General features: G+C 49.7%; 2 protein-coding genes across 3 annotated transcripts in view; one reads left to right on the forward strand and one right to left on the reverse strand.

Annotated features, from left to right (window-relative positions):
• The first annotated feature begins 55 nt into the window (after positions 1–55).
• Positions 56–5,531, forward strand: ddx49 (DEAD (Asp-Glu-Ala-Asp) box polypeptide 49). The gene is made up of 9 exons (XM_070859603.1): positions 56–981; positions 2,073–2,213; positions 2,717–2,792; positions 3,561–3,637; positions 3,899–3,996; positions 4,082–4,156; positions 4,275–4,363; positions 4,571–4,642; positions 5,153–5,531. The coding sequence occupies exons 1-9, from the start codon at positions 947–949 to the stop codon at positions 5,387–5,389; spliced, it is 900 nt and encodes a 299-aa protein (XP_070715704.1). The 5' UTR covers positions 56–946; the 3' UTR covers positions 5,390–5,531.
• A 2,001-nt stretch (positions 5,532–7,532) lies between these two features.
• Positions 7,533–26,902, reverse strand: part of upf1 (UPF1 RNA helicase and ATPase) — a 77,791-nt gene continuing 58,421 nt past the window's right edge. For both annotated transcript variants that reach the window (XM_070859597.1, XM_070859596.1), the window contains exons 13-24: positions 24,773–24,887; positions 24,353–24,496; positions 23,253–23,466; positions 21,571–21,688; positions 20,923–21,079; positions 20,536–20,678; positions 17,811–17,985; positions 16,479–16,560; positions 15,363–15,527; positions 13,840–14,060; positions 10,861–10,980; positions 7,533–10,353 (exon numbers count right to left, since the gene is read on the reverse strand). In XM_070859597.1, the coding sequence (XP_070715698.1) occupies positions 10,864–10,980; positions 13,840–14,060; positions 15,363–15,527; positions 16,479–16,560; positions 17,811–17,985; positions 20,536–20,678; positions 20,923–21,079; positions 21,571–21,688; positions 23,253–23,466; positions 24,353–24,496; positions 24,773–24,887 (1,651 nt within the window). In that variant the 3' untranslated portion in view covers positions 7,533–10,353; positions 10,861–10,863. The remainder of the gene's footprint in view (positions 10,354–10,860; positions 10,981–13,839; positions 14,061–15,362; positions 15,528–16,478; positions 16,561–17,810; positions 17,986–20,535; positions 20,679–20,922; positions 21,080–21,570; positions 21,689–23,252; positions 23,467–24,352; positions 24,497–24,772; positions 24,888–26,902) is intronic.

A 26,902-nucleotide genomic window follows, 5' to 3' on the forward strand; every position in this document is an offset into this window, starting at 1 on the left:
GATTGTTGCAGTACTAACCTGCTGCCACCAGAGAGCGCACCACTTTCCGTGACTCGGAGGGCCTCTTGTGGTGGAATGAATGCGGAACCGCTCTCCACCTGTATCAATCCCCCGCTCTCTCCCTATAGCCCTGTCTGTATCTTCCTCTGCTTAAAATATCTGTCCCAATTTTCCCTTAAAATATGCGATGGTCTGTGCCTGAACCGATCTGTAGCAAAGCTTTCCATTCTCCAACAACACACTCTCTCTAAATATGTTTATCCTAACTTCTCCTTGTTCTCTTAGTGACGGTTTTAAATGGATGACTCCTCACCCCTGACCCCTGACTCCCCAACCAGAGACGATTGTCTTTCCTTATTCACTCTTATCAAAATGCTTCACAATTTAAAAAAACTCTTCAATCTCCCCTTGACTGATTCTGCCGACAATGCTTGTACCCCGTTAGACGGTATCTGCCCCCTGTTGATCTTGCTGTTTGGTCAAATGCCCTACCTTTGTGTCATCAGCAAATTTCTATCTTGAGCTCCCTTTACCCAATCAAAATACTGGGCCCAGAAGTGGAGCCGGACTGACCCCTGGGACACAGCACGACCCAAACACTTCCCCCATTCTCTCTCGCTGGGGTTTTGTGCCAGGATTGTTGCTCCCACTCACGTCCGTGAGCAACACCGAGGTCGCGAGGGGAGACGCGAGGCCGGGAAACACGACCTCTGCACTTTGCTGCTTGCGTGATTTCCAATTTCCCGTTAATGTGATTGAGTTTCTCGGTGTTAACAGTTGACCTTTGCTGTAGGTACTGGATGAAGCTGACCGGCTGCTGGAGCAGGGCTGTACGGATTTCACGCAGGACCTGCAGGTGATTCTTGGCGCACTCCCGGCCCAGCGCCAAACGTTGCTGTTCAGCGCCACTCTCACTGACACTCTGCAACAGCTCAAGAAGATCGCGATGAATAAACCGTTCTTCTGGGAGTCCCAGGCTGAGTAAGTAAAAATACAGCACGGGGTTAGATACAGAGTAAAGCTCCCTCTACACTGTCCCATCAAACACTCCCAGGGCAGGTACAGGGGGTTAGATACAGAGTAAAGCTCCCCCTACACTGTCCCATCAAACACTCCCAGGGCAGGTACAGGGGGTTAGATACAGAGTAAAGCTCCCTCTACACTGTCCCATCAAACACTCCCAGGGCAGGTACAGCACGGGTTAGATACAGAGTAAAGCTCCCTCTACACTGTCCCATCAAACACTCCCAGGGCAGGTACAGGGGGTTAGATACAGAGTAAAGCTCCCTCTACACTGTCCCATCTCGCACTCCCATGGCAGTTACAGCACGGGGTTAGATACAGAGTAAAGCTCCCTCTACACTGTCCCATCAAACACTCCCAGGGCAGGTACAGCACGGGGTTAGATACAGAGTAAAGCTCCCTCTACACTGTCCCATCAAACACTCCCAGGGCAGGTACAGCACGGGGTTAGATACAGAGTAAAGCTCTCTCTACACTGTCCCATCAAACACTCCCAGGGCAGGTACAGCACGAGTTAGATACAGAGTAAAGCTCCCTCTACACTGTCCCATCAAACACTCCCAGGGCAGGTACAGCACGGGGTTAGATACAGAGTAAAGCTCTCTCTACACTGTCCCATCAAACACTCCCAGGGCAGGTACAGCACGAGTTAGATAGGGAGTAAAGCTCCCTCTACACTACGCTGTGAAACCCTCTCCTCTCAGTGTGGGTGGGGAGGGGAGGGCCTGCTCACTGTGTGATGCGAGTGACCCCAGTGACCAATGTTCCCTGTAAGTTGTGTTTTGTTCTATTTCTTTTAGAGCGCGGTCACTAAGTTTCCGCGTGTGTAGGGTGTTTACAAAGGAGAAGCCGATGAGTGACCTGCGCAGGACCTTTCCCAAAACGCGGGGCTTAGAGGGAGTGCTGCCAGTGACCTGTGGCATCTACAGAATTCCCTCTAATCACTCGTTGAACCCTCTGGTCTGAGGAATGTGGGATTTTTCTGAAGGCGTAGATTATCTCCCGGCGTGGTTTGCACTGAGCTGACATGTCGGTCTCTCTGTCTCCAGGGTTCGCACTGTGGCCGAGCTGGACCAGCGCTACCTCCTGGTTCCCGAGCGGGTGAAGGAAGCTTACCTTGTGCACATTATCCAGACGATTCAGGATGAACACGACGATTGGTCTATTATCATCTTCACAAACACATGCAAGTGAGTTCCATTAGTGACCCGAAGGCAGGGGGTGCAGAGGAAGAAGTGTGTCTGTCATCGTCACCATAGGCGGTCCCTCGAACGAGGCTGACTTGCTTCCACAAGAGTTCACAGATATTTCAATGAAGGCCCCGATGTTCCAGTCCTGAACTCCAATTGAGGGGGTGGAAGATGCCTGTGCGCGGATTTTTTTTAACATGGGGTGACCGTTGCACACCAGCCACTACATGGGCTCGACAGAGCTAGGCCTTGGTCCAGTGACAAGGATTAACCAAGCCGACTGGAGACCTGCTCTGCTGCACAGACCCCGTGCGCACACATACCGCAGTGTGGGCTGGGCCCGTGCTGCCCCAGGGCCCTCGCCTCTTCTGGGCCCCCTACCCTCATCTGTCGCACCTTCGTCATGATCTCTCGCCGCTCCTCTGACGTTACTTGAGTGTGTAACACACGGGATTACCCCGCACTGTGGGTTGTGCTCTGATTTTGGGATTTGTGTTTTGCAGAATGTGCCAGATCCTGAGCATGATGCTGCGGAGGTTCAGCTTCCAGTGCGGGACCCTTCACTCTATGATGAAGCAGGTGTGTGTCTCCTTGTGCGGTTTGGGATCGCGCTAACCTCGCTCCCGGGATGATCTTAATATTGTTCCAACTAAAACCTACATTGCTGACCTGGATTTAATGAGTAATCAGTAAATAAATATTTAAAAACCATTTACATGTTCTACAAGTGACTCTAACTCGCAATTCTGTCTTGGAGTTGGTGAATTTTGGGAGGGGCATCAAACACTCCCAGGGCAAGTACAGCACGGGGTTAGATACAGAGTAAAGCTCCCTCTACGCTGTCCCATCAAACACTCCCAGGGCAGGTACAGCACGGGTTAGATACAAAGTAAAGCTCCCTCCACACTGTCCCATCAAACACTCCCAGGGCAGGTACAGCAAGGGGTTAGATACAGAGTAAAGCTCCCTCTACGCTGTCCCATCAAACACTCCCAGGGCAGGTACAGCACGGGTTAGATACAAAGTAAAGCTCCCTCCACACTGTCCCATCAAACACTCCCAGGGCAGGTACAGGGGGTTAGATACAGAGTAAAGCTCCCTCTACGCTGTCCCATCAAACACTCCCAGGGCAGGTACAGGGGGTTAGATACAGAGTAAAGCTCCCTCTACGCTGTCCCATTAAACACTCCCAGGGCAGGTACAGCACGTGGTTAGATACAGAGTAAAGCTCCCTCGACACTGTCCCATCAAACACTCCCAGGATAGTACGGGGGCCTGTACAGGTGCCCCATGGGGAGATGGGGGCCGGTGTGTGCTGTGCTCTGATTGGTTGTTTTCTCTCCACAGAAGCAGCGGTTTTCCACTCTCTCCAAGTTCAAGTCGAGCATTTTCAAGATCCTCGTAGCCACAGACGTTGCTTCTCGGTATCCGATCAAAACCCCGGGGCCTGTACAATGGGGGGGGGGGGGGGGGTGCGTGCGGGCGGGGCATAGTCAGGGTGGGTGGGCGATACTCTGGGTGGGTGGGGGAGGGCGCGCACCGTCGAGGCATACCTGGGGAGGGGGTACTCGGGGAGGGGGTACTCGGGGGCATTGTGTTGGTGGGGGGGGCGGGGGGCTGTGAGAGCAGTGCCGGCCAGCCCGGCTCCGCCAGTGACCAATCCCTGACTCTGGCTCTTCCTGTAGAGGTCTTGATATTCCCACGGTTCAAGTCGTCATCAACCACAACACGCCTGGACTCCCCAAAATCTACATTCACCGTGTTGGCCGGACAGCAAGAGCAGGTAAAGGCGGGGGGTCAGTTTTTCTCTCTCTCTCTTTCCCCCCCCGGGCTTGTGACAAAATGCTTTTAATGATTATCCTCTGCAGGTCGCCATGGCATCTCGATCACCCTCGTTACTCAGTACGACATTCACCTGGTTCATGCGATTGAGGAGGAAATAAGTGAGTATCCCCTGGGCTAGCGGGGACAGTGATCTGTGCCCACAGTGAGTCGGGGTCTGTGTTGGGTAAATATCTGTGCAGCTTCGATGGTTTAAATATCTGATCATTTGATCAACAGAGACCAAACTGAAGGAGTTTCCTGTGGCTGAGGAGAACGTTCTGAAGATTCTCACGCACGTGAATGTGACTCGGCGCCAGTGTGAGATTGTGAGTATCTGCTGTCGGAGAGGTTTCCGATAGTGCGGAGACGTGACGTGACCCCGGCCCTGGTGTGGGGCTGTTCTGTGACGCCGACTGAGAACAGGGCAGGAAAGAGGTCACACAACTTGCCTGCTCTCTTGCATGATCCCGGCTTTATTCGGACGGGACTTTTGGCAGCACCGATAATGAATCTGTTTTGTGTTTAATTCCCAGGAACTCGAGTCGACCGACTTTGATGAAAAAAAAGAAATTAACAAAAGGAAGCAGATGATTCTAGAAGGGAAGGTACGCTGGGGAAAACTTTTAGCTGTGGCCTGTTTACTAAACCCTCATCATAGGCAGTCCCTCGGAATTGAGGAAGACTTGCTTCCACTCTTAGCATGAGTCCTTAGGTGGCTGAATGGTCCAATACGGGAATTACAGTCTGTCACAGGTGGGACAGACAGGGTGGAACAGGTTTGCCGCACGCTCCTTCCGCTGCCTGCGTTTGTTTTCTGCATGCTCTCGGCAACGAGACTCGAGGTGCTCAGCGCCCTCCCGGGCGGTCTTTGGCCAGGGATTCCCAGGTGTCGGTGGGGATGTTGCACTTTATCAGGAAGGCTTTGAGGGTGTCCTTGTAACGTTTCCTCCACCCACCTTTGACTGAAGTGTTGGTAATCAGTAGAGTCTGTACCTCGCTCAGCCTGGCTTCAGTGTTGGAGACTAAGCGCAAGGCCCCAGAACTGAAGGTGTGACCTGACATGGCCCCCCCCCACAAATCTGATTTGGCTTATGTTTATTCTTTTATGTTTAAAGGACCCAGACCTGGAGGCAAAGAGGAAGAAGGAGCTGGAAAAGATGAAAGAGGAGAAGCGGAGGTTTCAGCGAAGAATGCGCGAAACTCTGGACAGAGAGGCAGCGACTCGGCTCAAACACAAACTGCTGAAGAAGAAAAGAAAGCAAGAGAAGGGGGCAGTGAAATGGAAGCGAGGGGCCGGAATCCCATCCCACGACAGTCTCGGACCTGTAACCACAGCTGCAGCGGCCATTTAGTGATGTTTATACCTGACGTTTAAGTCGGACTTCTCTCGACAGTAAATCCGGACGGCGATAATGTTTCTCTGCTTGCTGCGGTTAGCACCGGGCAGGAGGCAGCTTGTGCTCCAATGTAGTGTAAAATGAGTTGTACAGACAATACCTTTTTTGTTTCCTTTAACACTGCTCCTCGTGTCAGAGTGTCCACCATCCTAATTGATTCCGGAGCAGAGCCTTTTGCCAGAAACATTCAATTTAGTTTTTGGAGCCGAGAATAATTCCTGCATTGAGTTACAGAAGGTGGTAGCAGTTCAGAGAATCCCTTGCCCTGGGTCAGTGAGCAGCGACGGAGGGAGAGGTTTGAGCACGAGTCCAGCGACAATATTTGTGGTACACAATACATCACACAGGTACTGACTGTTTTATACATAGATTGCAGGTAGTTTAAAATATGGGGAGGGAACCCATTACAATATTGGGTAGTTAATCCCTGTGCACTTCCTGTTTAACCTAGTCGTTATCAGCTGACAAAGTGTGAATGGACTGTACAAGTCTTGTCTCTCTCCTGCCTGCTGTCAGGGGCTGGTCAGCTTTTTATTAATTTGTGCCACAACTCAGCACAGGGAGTTCAGACAATTGGCTGGCAAGTAGCACAGTAAACTTATTAAATACCATTTAGCTGCTACAGAAATTCTTGCCCCATTAATGTTTACATCATATACATGCTACAGTAGGAGTGAATATCAGAAGAGGCGCAAGGTAGGGCCAGTGCATGCAACATTAGCGTGCTCCTGAGCGCCAAGAGCAGGATCTGCACTCATGGTATAAAACCACGCAGCCCAAGGTGATCGACCTGTTGCATTAACTGCAGGGCAGTGTTAAATATGGAATAAGGTCTGCGAGAACCATAGATGAATAAATTGCATCATTGGCCAGATGCATGTGGGTTTCATGCCTTCTCAAATTATGACATTAGGAAAGTAAGCTTCTACCCCACCGTTACAGCAATCCAAAGTTCTTTTTCTAGGCATAGTATTTACCAGAGCAAATGTTTATATACTAGGGTTGTGTGATGCTCGTGTTTTCCTGTCCCTTGCCTTAGTTCAGGGCTGAACAATTAAACTTAATTCCACTCACTGATCAATTCAGGAGTTGAGCCATCATGATGATGTACAACTTCAAACAGATATATTGGAAGTGTAAATTGATAAATTTCAGCACAGGTTCCAAGTACAATATTAATGACATTTTATAAAATACATCCTTACTCTCCAAGGACATGCCAAACAATTAATTGTTGAATCTAAAGGGTTTGGAGAGGTTTATATACCCAGACTGGAGTGGAAGCGAGGGGTTTGGCAGGGGGGGGGGGGGGGGGGGGGGGGGAAGGAGAGAGAGAGAGAGAGAAAGAGAAGGAAGAGAGAAGATACCTGGGAGTGAGTTATAGAAAATAGGTGCAGGAGTAGGCCATTTGGCCCTTTGAGCCTGCACCACCATTCATGCCTCACTCAAACCTCCCCTTAAATGCATCGATACTATTCGCCTCAATCACTCCGTGGCAGCGAGTTCCACATTCTCACCACTCTTTCTTCTGAACTCCATATTGGATTGCTTGGTGACCATCTTCTATTGATCTCTAGTTATGCTCTTCCCCACAAGTGGAATCATTCCCTCTGTATCCACTTTATCAAAACCTTTCATAATTTTAAAGACCTTTATTAGGGCAGCCTTCAAGAGAAAAGAGACCCAGCCTGTTCATCCTTTCCTGAAGTGTGCACCCTCGCATTTCTGGCATCATCCTTGTAAATCTTCTCTGCCCCCTCTCCAGTGCCTCTATCCTTTATTATACTATGGTGACTAGAACTGTACACAATACTCAGCTCATCAAGGTGCAATACAGGTTTAGCTTAATTTTCCTAATTTTCAATTTTATACTTCTGGAAATAAACCCTCGTGCTTGGTTTGCTTTTTATGGCCTTACTAACCTGTGTCGCAACGTTTAGCTATTTGTACCCAGAGATCCCTTTGTTCCTCTACCCCACCCAGAGACTCATCCTCCCCATTCTACCTCACGTTTATCTGTGTTGAACTTCATTTGTCAGGGGTATGGATGATTTAAAAGACCTGAGACACGACACATGAATTAAAAAAAATGACCACATTTTATGCAGAGCTAATTTTATTAATAGTTCATGTTAGAGACAAATAGTTTAAAATAAAACAAAACAACTCAGACAGGTTTGGAAAAAGCTAATTTTCCACTCAAACAGAAACAGATGCAGAACCAGCACCAGGGTGGTCCTGGATTTAAAATCAGATCCTCCTCTTCCTGCTCCACAAAATAAAACACAGCACGAAGCAGAAATCAAGCAGTGAAGGGGAGGGTGAATGAAGGTGATCTCCAGTGGACTGTGTTTTATGGAGGGCTCACAGCTGGATAGAATGAACTACCACAAACAAATGCAACTATGAACTTTTAACATTTCTGCCAGGAAGCCAAAACAAAAAAAAAACAAACTAGTTTCATAAAAAGGAGAAGTCCTTTCGGCCAAACCCTGTGCCCCTAAAACATCTCGACCACGTGCCAGGAGGGTCTGCGGCATTTGCACCCATCCCGAGTCCACAGCAGCTGCCTGTCAGACCGCTGATCACCAGCAGGATTGGCATTGCTGAGTAATGAGCGCATTAGCTGGCCAAATCCACACACTCTACGTACGGCCATCAGACAACAGGCTAACCCAATGGCGTTCCTCAGCAACACGGCCTTAGTCTTCACATCAATGCGGGCCACACAACTAATGGGATCGACGTCTAGTAAACGGGTTGGGCAGTGAAGGGGTGAGGCCAAGAGTGGAACAAGCATCACTCCCCCGTGTAGCTGTTGTGCCTTCCGCCGATCAGAGTCCACCAAAGTTGAATTTCTGGACAGCAGCGAGAGTTCTCTAACATTGTGTAAGGTGCAGCACACTCGGGGTTAATTGGCAGGCCCTTTAGAAGCTGTGGTTCTGTGTTGCAGCCAGCTGGACTTGTCCTGCTTTGCCTGCTACTCAGAATTTTTCTTGCCCGAATTCATGTGGGAAAAGGCAGAATTTGTAGACCAGGGGGTGTCAGATTGTCTGGGCAAAAGCAACTCGGCAAAGTGCGACACAGTGATACAAACGATGATGTACGACACACCCTTCCAGAACTCATCCTAGTGTTGTTCAGTTAAAACCCCAGCCTTTATTATTCAGTGCTGGAGACCATAGCCACAAACATCATACATGGGTGCAAGAGACAATAGTCTATGCGTTCTGCCATTAACTGTTTGCTTCCGGTAGTGATGGAGAGTTCTCTACTTTCCAAAAGAGCTTGGGTTTAAAAGGAATTGTTAGATTTGGGGGGCGAGGCCAAGCCCCACTGCCAATACAAGCCCCTGCACTGGCACCAACACATGCACAAAAGCTTTTCTAAATGTACTTGTTTAAAACAATTCAGTAATTAATACAAATGTCACCGAAATTAATGAAAAAAAAAAGGTTACGTTTGGTATTTTAAAAGCTTTCACTATCCGGTTAACCCGTTACCAGCCACTGTGATGTTCAGTAGACAAGAATTAAACAGCCACCCAGACAACTTGGCGTGTTCCTACTTCCCACAGCTCATATGGTCAGCACGCCGAGCCAAGCACAGCGCCTCCCTCCCGCGTGAGAACATTGGTGCAGCCCTCTGCCACCGGCTGCCTCACTCAAACTCTTGAGTGTCGGCATGAAGAACCGCCTGCCCAACAAACCGAGAATGCTGCAGCCACTTTTCTCTAACTGGCCCTCCTGCCTCGCTCCATTCATAGATCAGGGGGCCGAAAGCAGGCACCAGTCTCCCCATGCTGCAATCACTTTCTGATCTCCCACTAGACAGCCGGAAGCTAAAACAAAGTATTCGGAAGCAGATCATCTCAAACACAGAACATGAGGGGGAAATAACAGCAGCTGATTAAAGTGGGGGTTAAACCCTTCCTTTCACTGACCAGTTTTGGGGTGATGGGTTTGCTCTGTCCCGGGGAGCAGTGGCCAACAACAGCTTTCCCTGCAGTTCTGTGTTTGTATAAAAAGGTAAAATTTGCAAGAAAAGAAAAGTCTGAAGAGCAGAATTCTCCCATAGCCCAGTGCTGGAATCTGACAAGACAGTCCCCGCAGTTAACCCTTCACTAACCCCAGCTCTGAACACGCGTTAAAACCAGTTACTGCGGAAGATTGGAGAAAGCAACATGAAATGATAGCACTGGGCAGAAAAGCCTGCATCGAGATCAACTCACGACTTTGAAGTGAATGAAGGGGGTGGAGACAGAAGGCAGCTCTGTGTCAACTGGGTTTTGCCAGAAATTAATCTTCGCTTCTCGACGGTCTAACTGCTGAAATTTACAGTTTAATCGCTAAATGTAGCGTCCAGAGAACAACTGAGAGATAGAACATTCCCCTTTTATTCCCAAAACCAAGAAGGTCTTCCAGCTCCTCCAGGAAACGGGCGGTCCGGGTGTGGCAGGTAACATTTGGTTGAGCGCGAACCCCTCCTCTCTCTCCCTTGTTTGACGAGGTGGGAGCAGGGTCTCAACGGCTTGTGGTATCTTTCCAAGGGCGAGTTGCGTGGTAACAGCAATAGAGTTTAGTAGGTATGTGAGACCAGGCCTGGCCTGGCTGACAAGGCACACAAGTGCCCTCTATTTCTTCGTTCCTCCAGTCAATCTCCTCGTCTCAATCTGCTAGCAGTGGTCTCTCTCTCTCTCTCTCTCTCTCTCTCTCTCTCTTTCTCCTCCTCCTCCTCCTCCTCTCTCTCCCTTTTCTCTTCTCTTCCTCTCGTTTGGTTGGTTTCTCTCTCCTGTTGCTCTCTCACAGTTGATGCCTCAGTAGTCGCAGTGGAAACAGGTATCCATTTTTGTTTTTTTTCCCCAGATTGAATTACTGTTGAACTAAGCTTGGCTCAAGCCTAGCTCGCCTCTCCTTAACCTGGAGAAACAAGGGGACATGTCAAATATCCAGCACAAAACCAGCCTCCCCTCCCCCGACCCCACCCTCCCCCGACCTCCCTTCTCTATACCTCTAACCCCCAACCTCCCCCGACCCCATCAATCCCAACTCTGCACCCCCTTCCCCCAACCCAACCCCTCCTTCTCTATACCTCTAACCCCAACCTCCCCCGACCCCCACACCACTCCCCTCCCCTCAACCAGACCCCCAACCCAACCCCACTTCCCCCTTCTCTATACCTCTAACCCCACTCGACTCTGCACCCCACTCCCCCAACCCGACCCCACTCCACGCCACTCCCTTATCCGACCTCCAAACTCCCACTCCCCAATCAACCCAGTGTCAACAGCAACCACGTCCAGGTCAGGGCCAGCACGGGTTAGACGCAGATGAAAGCTTTGTCTGGATGGCTGGCGATCCCTGCCCCACGAGTTGCCTGTAACCTGATGGATTGGTGAGCAGTGACCATAGCTGAAGCTTGCTCACGTTCTAGTACTGTGACAGCCCGGTCACTCCATGTTGATACGCACGTTCGCCCTGGTAAGTAGAATCCTGCGACAAGGCCACATCGATCTGAGACTTGAACTCGTCTCCCAGGTAACTGTCCTGCAAATACAGAGAGTGCGGTTAAAAACACAATTACTGGATCCAATCAGCACAAAAAATGTTAAAAATACTTTTTTCCACCCAAGTTTCGAATCTAATTTTGGAAGCAACAGAAACAAAAATCAATTTTCTAAACAGGTTTCAACCAGGTCTTGAAGTCTACACACAGTTAAAGAGCATCTGAAGTGCTTAAAACATTTTTAAATTGAAATTTCTCAATATTTAGTTTTGAATGATGGAAGTGAGTAGTTTACACAAACATACAAACCATGGTGTTGAGGAGGGGGGAGAGTGGACGGGGAGGATTTGTTGGAGTTACATACTTTTATTGACTTTTTTTATTAAAAAAATTAAGACATTTAGGAAGAGAACCAAAAAAGGGGAACAACACACACCATTTTTTTATGTCTGTCGTTCTATAGTCTGAACAAGTACATCATGTAAATAATGATTTCCTCTTAAACGTTTAGTGGAGTGTTACTAGAAACACGAGTTATTTAATTATGTATAAAAATTGCAGGAAGCTACTTTAGAAGAAACTACTTGCAGAAAATACTTTGATTAAACTGAATGCATCATTTTGATTTGGTATAAATGTTTGAAATAGGAGATTAAAACGGGAGTACAATGAAGTTTGTTTCCAGCTGTTTAATTGGAAAGTACCTAAAATAATTCAACACTTTTCATGATAAGAGCAGGGATTAATATTGTGGAGAATGTTAGAGAAAAACATTAGAAGCAAAATTTAACATCTTTACGTCAACATTAGTAAACATTTCCAAGCCAGTCTGATTGGTTCTCCTGTCCAGGAAGAAAGATGTTTATTTCTGTTAAATCATAGCTTTCTGTTTTTAAATTCGGTGACACAAATTGTGTTTGAGTTTTTCTGCACTTGTGAATAAGTGCTGCATTTCTGACATGTTACATGGGGAGTGTGCGGATTCAAGAATACGTTTATTAATGGAAGTGATTTCAGTTGGAAATACAGATACCTGTTTTTGTTCAATTCTTTTTAATACTGTGAACTAAAGAACTGCAGTACTTTATATTTGTTGGTTGTCTGGATGCAGTGTGATGAATATTCTAACCACTTGTGTGGGCATACAGCACATTAGCACCACAGGAAAGCAGCTGTTCCTTGTGCAGCCATCGCTATAGTGACATGGCGGAGGAGCGGTGATGGATTGTGACGGAGGTGCGGCGAATGTTTGTGGCGGAGGAGCGGAGAGAGATCATGGTGGAGGTGCGGTGAATGAAGGTACGGGGCCCAGAAGAGGCGAGGGCCCAGGGGCAGCACGGGCCCAGCCCACACTGCGATATGTGCGCGCACTAGGTCCGTGCAGCAGAGCAGGTCTCCAGTCGTCCTGGTTCAACCTTTGCCACTGGATAAAGGCCGAGCTCCGTCGAGCCCGCGTGGTGGCTGATGTGCAACGGTCACCACACGTTAAAAAAATCCACGCACAAGAATCCCCCCCCACCCCGCCACCCCCCCCCCCCTGCCTTCAATTGGAGTTCAGGACTGGAACATCGGGTCCTTCGTTGAAACATCTGTGAACTCGTGGAAGCAAGTCATCCTCGTTCGAGGGACCGCCTTTGATGACGACATGAGGGATGGGCTAATACGTTGAAAACTTTAAAATGAATACAAATTGTACGAATAGATATGCTGCTTTCAGCTCACCTTGGGCTGTTGGATTGTTTGTCGATGTATTACCGTGTAACTGAGTGATGGTTATGTAGTGCAAATGCATTATTATGCAGTTCTTTTATATCCCAGTCATTTCTGACAAGTAATCTTTTATTAAATAGAGTTTGTACATAAACTAAAAGCTTTTAATTAATTCCACGATAAACTTGTAGAATGGGCACGTAAATGACAATTAATTTCAATATAGCCAAGTGTGAGGTGGTGCATTTTGGTAGAAGGAATAAGGAAGCAACATACTTCTTGGGAAATAAGAGACTAAATGGGGGAAGAGGGAACGGGATCTCGGGTTATAGATTCACAAATCATTCAAAGTAGCAACGCAGGTTAAAACAGCCATAAAAGTGTAAATAAAGCACTGGGGTTCATTTCTAGAAGTATAGAATTCAAAAGCAGAGAAGTTATGTAATACTTGTATTGAACCTTGTCTGATTGTCTCATGATTTGAGACGTTGTGATGACAATATGGCATTGCTGCTCATATGCGTTTAAGTGCCAGTGATGCCCACATCCCATGAACGAATAACTAAAAAGTGGTCGCTGTTGTAAAACTTACTCAGACGAAAAGGTTGTGCTCAAAGGAGTTTGTGGCCCTCTCAGTACAAAATAAATTAGAGGGAACATTGCTCCCAAACCCATTTCAGAACCTGCTGATTTGGGCTGGAGTCGAATTCTCTCAAAGAACAAATCAGCAATGTGCACGTCTATAATGTTTGCAACAGAGGCAGAAGACAAACTGCGAAGCAAAGGAGGCGGCTGATCAAAAGCTTATTCACAGGGGTAGGGAGAGGCTTCCAGAGAATGGGGCCGAGATGGCTGAAGGCACACTGGTGGGGTGACAGGGGGAGCAGTCAGTACAGCATTGGAATAGTCGAGTCTGCAGGCGACGGCAAATGGGGGTTTCAGCAGCAGAGGGGCTGAGGGAGGGGCAGAGGCAGGCGACATTACCACGGTGAAAGTGGCCAGACTTTATGATGGAGAGTGCGATTCAAAGCTCTGCTCTGGGATCAAGACACAGTTTGACGAAAACTGCAACGCATCAGGGAAGTGGTTAAGACTCCAAAAGCCCAGGTGTAAAATGTTCTCACTCTTGTAAAATGACTGAAAGGTGGACAGGTGTTAGTGCAAGGAGTGCAGACAGTACAAAGATTTACCTGAGAGAGCTCTGGCTGAGAGAGGCCTGGCTGGCTCATTTGTGAAGGCTGGCTCATTGAGATGTACCCCTGCGTCAGGGGGCCCTGAGAGAATGGCTGTGACACCACATCCTGGCTGGCCTGGCTGTTGGGCAGGTTGGACTGGCTGTTCAGCTGGTTCCCCATGCCACGGTTCCGCTGGCGGGCCCCACGGCCAACTTTCCCTTTCGGAATTCCACGACCTTGAACCAAGAACACACACACACACCTTGAGACCGGCCGCCGGGTGTGTGCTAAACACAACGTTCCCGCCACCTCATTTATTTTCCCATTCCAATGCACGTGCGATATTCTCTATCAGAAGCTGATGCACCGGCTGTGCGACAGCTCCGGACCAACCGTGCAGCTTAATGGGAATATTGGCTAAACACACTCGGACCAAACGCAGCAGGACCACCGAGCAGGTCCCTTGCCCACCGCACTCCCCACCCCCCCGCGGGACCCCGCAATCTCTTCTCTTCCCTTCCCTCCTCCAACCGCCCCCCCACCACCCCCCCCCCCCGGGGACCCTGTACTCTTTGGCACAGGGGCTCCATGTACCAAGGGAAGTGCCGGAGAAGCCAAGCACAGACACAATCAGGTCAAGGAATATGCTCCAATTTCCCTTCCTGGATCAACCATCCGAAGGGCAGGATCAGAACACAACACAAAGAGGAAAGCATTCACTGTTAAATCAATTACTTGTTAATGTTACAGGAAGATTCCAAATTTCACCCCCCTCCGTTTCCACAGGTTTCCACGGACTGCAGCGACTCTCGAGGGCAATTAGGGATTGGCAATAAATGCTGTCCTTGACAGTGACGCCCACATCCCGCAAACGAATTTTAAATAATTAAACCTTCAGGTAAGTGCAACGACTCTGGGCTGTAAATTCTATGTAAATATGAATTCCCTCCCAATAAGAACATAAGCAGAAGCATAAGAATTAGGAGGAGTCGGCCATTCGGCCCCTCGAGCCTGCTCCGCCATTCTAATAAGATCATGGCTGATCATCCACTTTCCCGCCCGATCCCCATATCCCTCGATTCCCTTAATATCCAAAAATCTATTGATCTCTGTCTTGGATAAACTCAAAGACTGAGTCTCCACAGCCCTCTGGGGTAGAGAATTCCATAGATTCACCATCCTCAGTGAGTGAAGTCCTAAATGGCCGACCATTTATTGGGAGACTGTGACCCCTGGTTCTAGATTCCCCAGCCCGGGGGAAACATCCTCCCTGCATCTACCCTGTCAAGCCCTGTAAGAACTTTGTATGTTTTTAAATTAGGTCACATCTCATTCTTCTAAACTCGAGAGAATATCGGCCTAGTCTACTCAATCTCTCCTCGTAGGACAACCCTCCCATCCCAGGAATCAGTGAGAATCCAGTATGTAATTAGTGCTAGATAGCAATGTCCAGCTCTCTCCACCATCCCCCCCCCCACCCCCAGCATTGACAGACACACCAACCCCTGTTTACAGACATCCCGACACACAGCCCTCACCTGCTGCCGGTCCATTCGCCTGCCCAAAGTATCCGGGAGGCGGCATCGGAGGCATCATCAGATTGAATGGGATGGGGATGTTCATTGCAGCAACGTGACTGGGACTGGCTCCAATCATCCCGATCTGGTCATGGGTTTGGAAGTACATGTTGGAGGGACGACCCGCTGGAGGGGAGAAAGATGCAAACATGAGCAACCTGAATCACCCGGCGCGGCGCGTTTACAGGCGGCGAGAGGGCGCGGCGCGGTTACAGGCGGCGAGAGGGCGCGGCGCGGTTACAGGCGGCGAGAGGGCGCGGCGCGGTTACAGGCGGCGAGAGGGCGCGGCGCGGTTACAGGCGGCGAGAGGGCGCGGCGCGGTTACAGGCGGCGAGAGGGCGCGGCGCGGTTACAGGCGGCGAGAGGGCGCGGCGCGGTTACAGGCGGCGAGAGGGCGCGGCGCGGTTACAGGCGGCGAGAGGGCGCGGCGCGGTTACAGGCGGCGAGAGGGCGCGGCGCGGTTACAGGCGGCGAGAGGGCGCGGCGCGGTTACAGGCGGCGAGAGGGCGCGGCGCGGTTACAGGCGGCGAGAGGGCGCGGCGCGGTTACAGGCGGCGAGAGGGCGCGGCGCGTTTACAGGGAAACAGTTTTTACACAGGGTGGTGGGCACAGTTGGCTTGCTGTCAATATTCCCTGTAATTTGAGGTTTGTGCCCCTTTAAGTGGCTGTGTGGTCCGACCATTTGCACGTGCGCAGTTATTCAACCCGAAAAGCCGGCGAGTAGCCTGTGCAGGAGTTCCAGACTGCTGCACAGCCATGCAGCGTAACGCCAACATTGCTTGCTGCATTAGGTGCTGTCTCCATCAATCACCACAGAAGCAGGACGGGATCATGTACCTATACTTGTGGAGTCAGTCAGTCACCGTGAGAAATGCCAACACAGTATCACAAGCTGATCTTAGACAGCGAATCCCAACAGTAGAATCTGAGGAATGCAACCAACTTGGCCCGGGTAAAAACTGACAAACATTTCATGTTGGCTTCAGATTCTGTACTTAAGCGAATCCGAAATCAGGATTTCTGTCTCAACTGTTCGGAATTCACATGGGAGATTAAGTTAAGAGAGTGCAATCTTACCCTGACCACTCCGGTCATACACAGAGCCTGGGATGATGGCCTCTCTGGCATCATACATAGCTGTGGTCATGAATCGGGCTCCCTGAAACACAAGGATATTGATTAGAATGGGTCTGCTGTAGAATCACGACCCACAAGACCATCAATATTAATTAGGATGTTGAAGAACAGAGCTAAATAAAGCCCAAAAAACTATCAAAAGCTGTAATGGGAGCAGTAGAATGGGAAGTGAGAGCACACTGACACTGCGGAGAGGGGTCAGACAGCAGCCACTCTATGTGGGGCATATGTCCTACAGGTCCTGTTTGGCTCAGAGACGTGGACCATGTACAGTAGACACCTTAAGTCGCTGGAGAAATACCACCAACGATACCTCCGCAAGATCTTACAAATCCCCTGGGAGGACAGACGTACCAACATCAGTGTCCTCGACCAGGCCAACATCCCCAGCATCGAAGCACTGACCACACTTGATCAGCTCCGCTGGGCAGGCCACATTGTTCGCATGCCAGACATGAGACTCCCAAAGCAAGCGCTCTACTCGGAACTCCTTCACAGTAAACGAGCCAAAGGTGGGCAGAGGAAACATTACAGGGACACCCACAAAGCCTCCCTGAAAAAGTGCAACATCCCCACTGATACCTGGGAGTCCCCGGCCAAAGACCACCCTAAGTGGAGGAGGTGCATCCAGGAGGGCGCTGAGCACCTCGAGTCTCGTCGCCGAGAGCATGCAGAAATCAAGCGCAGGCAGCGGAAGGAGCATGCGGCAAACCAGTCCCACCCTCCCTTACCCTCAACCACTGTCTGTCCCACCTGTGACAGGGACTGTGGTTCTCATATTGGACTGTTCAGCCACTCAAGGACTCATTTTAAGAGTGGAAGCAAGTCTTCCTCAATTCTGAGGGACTGCCTATGATGATGATATATGGGGTCAGGTCAACCTCGTGTGCTGGGCCACCAAGCAGCGATCGGGGGCAGAGAGCATCAGTTGGGAGCGGCCACTCGCTGCAGAGATCGCAGGCCAGCCATCAAAATAAATAAAATCACAAGCGGGGAACTCACCCAAACACCATGTTAAAACATTCACTGAACCGCCAATTGTGAAGATGACCCACTAATTCCCCCACCTCTGCTCTTCTACAACGGGTCCAAATGTTGACTCCAAACAAAGAAAGGCAAGAGCGTGCAAACAGAATCTGCCACAACCAGCTGGCCTGCATACAGGACTGACCCAGTCTCCCATCACACACTGCTCCACACCAGGAGGACCCGCTGCAGAGGCAGATTTATACCACAGACAGCAAGCTTGCTCCAGCAGTACGGCTGGCTCACCGGATTGATGGTGTTGACGAGCTTCCTTGGTTTGCTGAACTGCATCAGACTCTCGCGGAGATTGTTCAGTGGTCCCTCCACCAGCACTTTCTGCTCTTTGTAATAATTCAGCAGGTGATTCCACAGCGGCTGTTTGGACAGAGCCTTTGGATTCCCCACAATAATCACACCGTACCTGTAGAGCGGAGTTCAGACAGTACATCGCTGAGTTCCAACTTGGATCAGAGGAAAAATTCCAGCGCACAGCCCCAACTTACCCAGCCCAATCCCACTGTACACCCCAATTTACCCAGCCCAATCCCACCGTATGCCCCAATCCTACCCCCAACTTACCCAGACAATCCCACTGTATACCCCAATCCCACCTCCAACTTACCCAGCCCAATCCCAGCATATACCCCAATCCCACCCCCAACTTACCCAGACAATCCCACCCCCAACTTACCCAGCCCAATCCCAGCATATACCCCAATCCCACCCCCAACTTACCCAGCCCAATCCCAGCATATACCCCAATCCCACCCCCAACTTACCCAGACAATCCCACTGTATACCCCAATCCCACCCCCAACTTACCCAGACAATCCCACCATATACCCCAATCCCACCCCCAATTTACCTAGCCCAATCCCACCATATACCCCAATCCCACCTCAAACTTACATAGAAACATAGAAACATAGAAAATAGGTGCAGGAGTAGGCCATTCGGCCCTTCTAGCCTGCACCGCCATTCAATGAGTTCATGGCTGAACATTCAACTTCAGTACCCCATTCCTGCTTTCTCACCATACCCCTTGATCCCCCTAGCAGTAAGGACTTCATCTAACTCCTTTTTGAATATATTTAGTGAATTGGCCTCAACAACTTTCTGTGGTAGAGAATTCCACAGGTTCACCACTCTCTGGGTGAAGAAGTTCCTCCGCATCTCGGTCCTAAATGGCTTACCCCTTATCCTTAGACTGTGACCCCTGGTTCTGGACTTCCCCAACATTGGGAACATTCTTCCTGCATCTAACCTGTCTAACCCAGTCAGAATTTTATATGTTTCTATGAGGTCCCCTCTCATTCTTCTGAACTCCAGTGAATACAAGCCCAGTTGATCCAGTCTTTCTTGATAGGTCAGTCCCGCCATCCCGGGAATCAGTCTGGTGAACCTTCGCTGCACTCCCTCAATAGCAAGAATGTCCTTCCTCAGGTTAGGAGACCAAAACTGTACACAATACTCCAGGTGTGGCCTCACCAATGCCCTGTACAACTGTAGCAACACCTCCCTGCCCCTGTACTCAAATCCCCTTGCTATGAAGGCCAACATGCCATTTGCTTTCTTAACCGCCTGCTGCACCTGCATGCCAACCTTCAATGACTGATGTACCATGACACCCAGGTCTCTTTGCACCTCCCCTTTTCCTAATCTGTCACCATTCAGATAATAGTCTGTCTCTCTGTTTTTACCACCAAAGTGGATCACCTCACATTTATCCACATTATACTTCATCTGCCATGCATTTGCCCACTCACCTAACCTATCCAAGTCGCTCTGCAGCCTCACAGCATCCTCCTCGCAGCTCACACTGCCACCCAACTTAGTGTCATCCGCAAATTTGGAGATACTACATTTAATCCCCTCCTCTAAATCATTAATGTACAGTGTAAACAGCTGGGGCCCCAGCACAGAACCTTGCGGTACCCCACTAGTCACTGCCTGCCCAATCCCACCATATACCCCAATCCCACCTCAAACTTACCCAGCCCAATCCCACCATATACCCCAATCCCACCCCCAACACCACCATACACCCCAATTTACCCAGCCCAATCCCACCATATACCCCAATCCCACCGTACACCCCAACTTACCTAGCCCAATCCCACCTCACACCCCAATCCCACCCCCAATTTACCCAGTACCCACTGTACACCCCAATTAGCCATGCTGTTCCTCCCAAGAGTTGTGCCATTAGTAGCCACACAAGAGTGACAGTCTGGACACTGGTGTGGGAGAGTGGCCGTACAAGAAACAGTAGGAACGATGGGTTGAAGTTTAAATTCCAGTTGTTTGAGTCCAAACACTGCTCACCCACAGCACACCTTCCAGTCAAGCCGAGAACAACTAATTAGCGCTTTTGGTGATGTTGGTGAGAGGTGGAGATCGAAGAATGAGAAGAGGGAGAGCTAAGGAGGGCAGAGAAGCAGGTAGACTCAAGCCGACAGGCATCACGTCCTGTACACACCAAATTACAGAATGGGTGTAAATACTGTTTACACCGAAGGTGTCATTTAAAAATAAAAATCCTCCCCCACCCCCAGAGCCAACAGACGATGCATTCCAACGTCAGGCAGTAGGATAGTGGAGAGATCTGCATGACAGCTGAAGAACAGACTCTGACACCGTGCTGCAAGACACAGCCCCTACACAAACACAACCCACACACGGAAAGGGGAGTCTCTGGTAGGGAGGGAACCAAAGACTGCACGGTTATCCCCAGCGAAAACAGATACGGTGGGAACACACAGGACCTGGTCCTTGTACCAACCCCTATCCCTCACCTAGGCCTTGTACCCCTTCCCCAACCCCACACCACGACCTTATACCCCTTCCCCGAGCCCTCGCCTTCCCCTTGTACCCTCTCCCTGACCCTTACTGTCCCCTTGTACCCCCTCCCCAACCCCACACCATGGCCGTTGTACCCCAGACCCCTTGTACCCTCTCCCCGACCCCTCACCTTGCTCTTGTGAGAGCCACATTCAGTCGGCGAGGGTCATTGAGGAATCCAATGCCCTGATGCTCATTGGCTCGGACACAGGACAGGATGATGAAGTCCTTCTCTCGGCCCTGGAATGCATCAACGCTGGCAATCTCCACCTCCTGCACCATGAACACAAAACAGGAATTTCATAATATCTCCAGAATTCCTCAGCCAATCCCCAACATAAAACTCCAATACACTGCAACGCTATCACGATAAAACAATTTCACCCGGAGATTTGTACCACAGTAATTACTGTCTGCTGGTGAAGCCCCATCCTTGTTCTGGTGTCAGAAAGGACAGTTAGAAACAGTAACTGAGCAGTGACAGTTTAGTTCGAAAGCACAATATCTGTAATAGTACCTGGTAGAGTTTGGTGTGCAGTGAGCCACTGAATTGCATGTACTGCACCAGGTATGACCGCTGCCCCTCGTATGGTGTAATGATGCCGATTTGATCTGGCTTGGCACCTGCTTTCAGCAGTTTAGTGGTGATCTTCTCCACATTGGCTGCTTCAGTCCTGAAAATAGAGCAAGTTTCAACTTCAATTCACCAGACATGGCACAGGCTGGTGGGGAATCCCTGCCCCATTGCCATGCCAACATCAGAGCTCCAATCAGTACTTTCTCTGTGCCTCAGCCCCATTTCCAACAAGTTTAACAAATCATTATCCGGTGATTTCTACAGCGTGCCCATCTCACCCACTCTAGGTTAAAACGCCTGGATCTTGCTGCACACACATTGGCTGCTGCACCTTCCTCAACAGTGACTGCACTTCAAAAGTAAGCCATAGATTGAGAAGTGGGAGATCCTGAGGATTGGAAGATGATGTAAACACAAAATCGTTCTCTTTCCCTTTCCTCCTCCCCAAAAAAGCCAAAGAAATGTGAAAAATCAAAAAATTGTTAAATATTTGAAACAATTATTCTTAAACATTTGATCAAAAACAGACAATTTTTCTAAGTAGCTAAGAGCTGGACTGAGCGATGACTTGTTTAGACATGTACACACCTATTGAGGTAGGAGGTTCCCGAGCTGGCAATTTCCTCCTGGCCTTGGGTAACGTAGAAGAACATCGGCTTGTCCGGCTGTGGCCACTGGAAGTCGAAGCCTTTCTTAATACGATCCGCTGTGAAACCGAAAGAACAGTCAGCACAATGATCCCAGGGACTGTCTCGGGGTCTGCACTCCCTCCCGTGTCAGTACAATGATCCCAGGGACTGTCTCAGGGTCTGCACTCCCTCCTGTGTCAGTACAATGATCCCAGGGACTGTCTCAGGGTCTGCACTCCCTCCCGTGTCAGCACAATGATCCCAGGGACTGTCTCAGGGTCTGCACTCCCTCCCGTGTCAGCACAATGATCCCAGGGACTGTCTCAGGGTCTGCACTCCCTCCCGTGTCAGCACAATGATCCCAGGGACTGTCTCAGGGTCTGTGCTCCGTGTGTCCATTCACATACCCAGCGAGAATTCCACATCCCACCTACATTTAAGAATGTTATTTCCGAGTCTGCTAGTTCCATTAGGGCAGTAAGACACACAGCCTCTGCCGAGTGAAACCATTTGGCATCCAATCTGGCTGCCAGACCTGCTGACTGTACTGACAGATGAGTTAATGGGGATGGATTGGCAGAATTACTAACCATTCTGTTCATTAAAAACAAACTTCTTGGTTTTGTGGCTTAAATCTGCTTCGCCAGTGTAGTGATAGCTGGGCTTACTATGGAACAGGAGTGTTGTCACAGCCCACACTCTGAGGCTCTGCCTGCAGCAGTCTGGTCCACACCTCGATTTGTGGGTGGCCTGTTTGGTTTGGGGAATGAGGCTTCCGTTCACCAGGGCATCAGTATCTATCAACAGTCAATGATATAGGAATACCAAGCTAGGACAATATTCCAGCACCTTGAAAAGACAGATTTGCATCAAAAGAACATAAGAATTAGGTGCAGGAAGCAGCCATTTGGCCCTTTGAGCTGCTCCGCCATTTAATAAGATCATGGCTGATCTTCGACCTCAACCTCACTTTCCCACCCGATCCCCATATCCCTCGATTCCCCTATCGTCCAAAAATCTATCGATCTCAGCCTTGAATATACTCAACGACTCAGCATCCACAGCCCTCTGGGGCAGAGAATTCCAAAGATTCACCACCGAGTGAAGTAATTCCTCCTCAGCTCAGTCTTAAATGGACGATCCCTTATCCTGAGTTCTAGACTCCCAACCAAGGGGAAACAACCTCTCAGCATCTACCCTGTCAATGCCCCTCAGAATCTTATGTTTCAATGAGATCACCTCTCATTCTTCTAAAACGCCAGAGAGAGTATAGGCCCAATCTACTCAATCACTCCTCATAGGACAACCCTCTCACCCCTGGGATCAATCTAGTGAACCTTTGTTGCACATTTGTTTAAAATTTAAAGCCAGTGGTATCGCTGCCAACAGTCACACTCCCAGGGATCCCTGCTGTAACTCGTCCAAAACATCAGCCACTCAAAGCAACAGTGTTAGAACTGCAGAGAATGTCCGGTAGCGCCCCCCCGACAGAAACAGCGCGCGAGCGCAGCAAGTACAGACTCCTGATAACAGATGGAGAGAAACTCGATAACCTGACTGACGCAGGGTCCAGGGATCAGAGTTTGGAAATGGATAATTTAAGCAGCAATTTTTGAACTCCCCCGACTCCGATGTTCTTACCTGCAGTGACGCCATTTTGCAGAGAGCCCTCGTAGAAGATGTTGGATGGGAAGGCACTGAGAGCTGGGTGCATTCGGTACTGGACCTGCAGGCGGATTGGCCGGATCCCCAGAACAACCAGGCGCTCAAACAGTGACTGAGACAGACCAGCTTTAGCAGCTTTCTTGCACATGACCACCGGACCAAGCTGGCAATGGTCACCGACTAGGATCAGCTGCAAGAAACATACCACACAACTCAGATTCAATTATACTCATCTACCAGCTCCTGTCCTCACTGAGTCTCACAGGCAGGAGGCAAACTTCTAAACTGGGCCAAGTCATCTCATCCGACTTGTTTTAGGTATGGCCGGCTGGCCCAGACGACTGTAAGCAGCCGGTTTCCCCAGCCTGTGACCAGGGTGCATGCCTTCAGTATGAGGTTGAGCTGCACACAGGGACAGGAAGATGAGAGAGAAGATTGGGCTGTTTGGGATAAGTGAGTGACATCAATAAATAAATCATTTACATTGTGTATCACAGTAACAGCCCCTATTACACGCATACACCCTTAATTCAAGCAAAGTCGGGAGGACCAGATACTGAAGTCAACTTATCTGAGGCAAAGTCTAAATCCCTCCCTCTGTGGACTATAGGATGCTCAATAAAACAAGCTGCCACAACCCAATACTGTGGCATGAGTCCAAATGTACAACTACTGACAAAACCAGCCAGATTCTTACCAGTTTAACCAGATTATTCCTAAAACAGTTTACACAGAACTTCGGATCGTGAAACTGTGCACCATTAGGCCAATAGTGTAAACTCAGATCTTGTTGTCTTAATATGAAACCCAGCGCATTCACGACACCAGCTCCAAGACCCATGACCCCCCCCCCCCCCGGCTCCAAGACCCATGACCCCCCACCCCCCCGGCTCCAAGACCCATGACCCCCCACCCCCCCCCCCCCCCCCGGCTCCAAGACCCATGACCCCCCACCCCCCCCGGCTCCAAGACCCATGACCACCCACCCCCCCCGGCTCCAAGACCCATGACCCCCCACCCCCACCCCCCCCCCCGGCTCCAAGACCCATGACCTTGTGCAGCTGCACGTGACCCACCTGCTTTGCTCCCAGGACCACTGGGACCATACATTCAGGCTCCGTAGCCTGTGTGCTCTCATCAATCAGAATGGAACGGAACTGCATCTTAGCCAGGCGTGGGTCACCAGCTCCTACACAGGTGCAGCAGATAACATCTGCGTTCTGCAAAAGGACACATCATGGCAGGTTTAGGAGGCAAAAACTCAGTCAGAACCCAGAGAAAACCAGAAAGCCTTTCACAGCAGCTGGCAACATTATTTTGAAAATACAATCCCTTCCCCCCCCAATACCGTCCCAGGACACTAAACTGACCAACATTCAGCACTGTGAATATGATTTTTGTCGCAGGTACCCAACCCGAGCACTCTGGGAGCTACTGAGCACTCGATTTAGTTAAGTAGAAAGCAGATGAGAGAGAAATTATAACGGGTTTCTTACCATCAGCAGCTCCCGCTCTGCTGTCCTTTTAAGTGCACGGTAACGTTTCTCATCTGCAGACGACAACTCGCCAGTCTCGTCCTTCAGCTGCTGCAGCTTCTGCAACTCAGGCATGCTGGAGAGCAGGGCAGAAGGAAATTACAGTGTAAGCTCCAGTTACTAACCGCACCAAGGATCACGCACAGAAGGCAGAGATGCGAGCCACGTCATCATCACACCCATTTTGATTACTGTCGAAGCAACACTGGCGCCAATGGATGTAGTTTGCGACTGCAGTTACTGGTGGGCCTCATCCCGGAACAGATGCCCATCCAGCATTAGGCACACTCATCTTGCTACTCTGTTGAGACCAGTCAATGGAGGCCTCCAAGAGGACTGGGATCACTCTGTTGAAGGATCACCAGTACTCAGGAACAGCTTTTTTTCATCCTGACGGAAGTGGCTGCTTTAGTCGGTGTGGAGTGCCAAAACAGAAAAAAGTCAGTGAGTTGAGAGAGCGAGAAGCTGAATCACACGGGCAGGAATGTCCCAGGTTTGATCCAGAGTCTGAACTCAGTTAAAAATTTAGACAAGGCTCTCAACTCCTGATCACTAGCCAGTGAAGAGAGCTCGTGGCTTGGGCGAGGGCAGGACTGAGGGGCGCTATGTGGTCAAACATTCAGTCTAGAGGCTAAATGAATGGCCGCTCTGCCAGTGTGGAGTCGACACCTTTAGAGATACAGTAATTCCAGCATTTCAGAGAGTGGTCACAGACCCACCAATTATCATCCTTGCTTTGGTTACAAACTATTCCAGTCCACTCTCTGATCTTTGACTTGGAGACTGGTGACATAGGCCAGGGCCCCACACAAGAATTGTGCATCTGCCCTTTTCCACACACGTGCCAGGAATAATTAGCATGCATCATAAGAACATAAGAAATAGGAGGAGTAGGCCATACGGCCCTTCGAGCCTACTCCGCCATTTAATACAAGCATGGCTGATCCGATCATGGACTTGGGTCCACTTCCCTGCCCACTCCCCATAACTCCTTATTCCCTTATCGGTTAAGAAACTGTCTATCTCGGTCTTAAATTTATTCAATGACCCAACTTCCACAGCTCTCTGAGGCAGCGAATTCCACAGATTTACAACCCTCTCAGAGAAGAAATTCCTCCTCATCTCTGTTTTAAATGAGCGGCCCCTTATTCTAAGATTATGCCCCCTAGTTCTAGTCTCCATCAGTGGAAACATCCTCTCTGCATCCACCTTGTCAAGCCCCCTCAATCAATGGGCTATTCATTGGTGAAAGAATCTAATCAGGATGGCCCAGACACAAACCGTACTTGATAAACATCAGAAGTTGTCTGCGGTATGAATGTGTGGGAGTGACGGAGTCTGCTTTGAGTATAGCACGGAGGGAATGCTGCACTACGACACTAGTGGATGAAGAGCAGCGTTCTCCCAGTGTCCTGGCTAAAATTTATCCCTCAATCACCACCAAAAAAAACACATTAACTGGTCATTCGTCGCAATGCTGTTGGTGGGAACTTGCTGTGAGCAAGCTGCTGGTCACCTTTGCCGACAGAACAAAGATCACTCTTCAACATAATTCATTGTCTGAAGAGCTCTGGGGCACAGAGGGCATGAATGGTAGAATCCAGAAACAATCAAAGAGTCTCGTGCCCGCCCAGGGCGCCCCACCTCAAAGCAAACACAGGATTGGTCTATAGATGCCGGCTTTTACAGATGCAACATTAGCGTCCTCGACCAGACCAACATCCCCAGCATTGAAGCACTGACCACACGATCAGCTCCGCTGGGCAGGCCACATTGTTCACATGCCTGACACAAGACTCCCAAAGCAAGCGCTCTACTCGAAACTCCTTCACGGCAAACGAGCCAAAGGTGGGCAGAGGAAACGTTACAAGGGCACCCTCAAAGCCTCCTTGATAAAAGTACAACATTCCCACTGACACCTGGGAGTCCCTTGCCAAAGACCGCCCTAAGTGGAGGAAGTGCATCCAGGAGGGCGTTGAGTACCTCGAGTTTTATCGCCGAGAGCATGCAGAAATCAAGCGCAGGCAGCGGAAGGAGCGTGCGGCAAACCAGTCCCACCCACCCTTACCCTCAACAACTATCTGTCCCACC

This window comes from Pristiophorus japonicus, chromosome 18 (genome assembly GCF_044704955.1).
Source record: "Pristiophorus japonicus isolate sPriJap1 chromosome 18, sPriJap1.hap1, whole genome shotgun sequence".
Lineage (NCBI taxonomy): Eukaryota > Metazoa > Chordata > Chondrichthyes > Pristiophoridae > Pristiophorus > Pristiophorus japonicus.

What these genes read in the sequence shown, in the direction of transcription:
- ddx49 (XM_070859603.1), top strand. Translation starts at nt 947, where the DNA reads ATGAATAAACCGTTCTTCTGGGAGTCCCAGGCTGA. An exon ending in GCCACAGACGTTGCTTCTCG is followed by an intron (nt 3,638 to 3,898) that starts GTATCCGATCAA and finishes CTCTTCCTGTAG; the next exon opens with AGGTCTTGATATTCCCACGG. An exon ending in AGATGATTCTAGAAGGGAAG is followed by an intron (nt 4,643 to 5,152) that starts GTACGCTGGGGA and finishes TTATGTTTAAAG; the next exon opens with GACCCAGACCTGGAGGCAAA.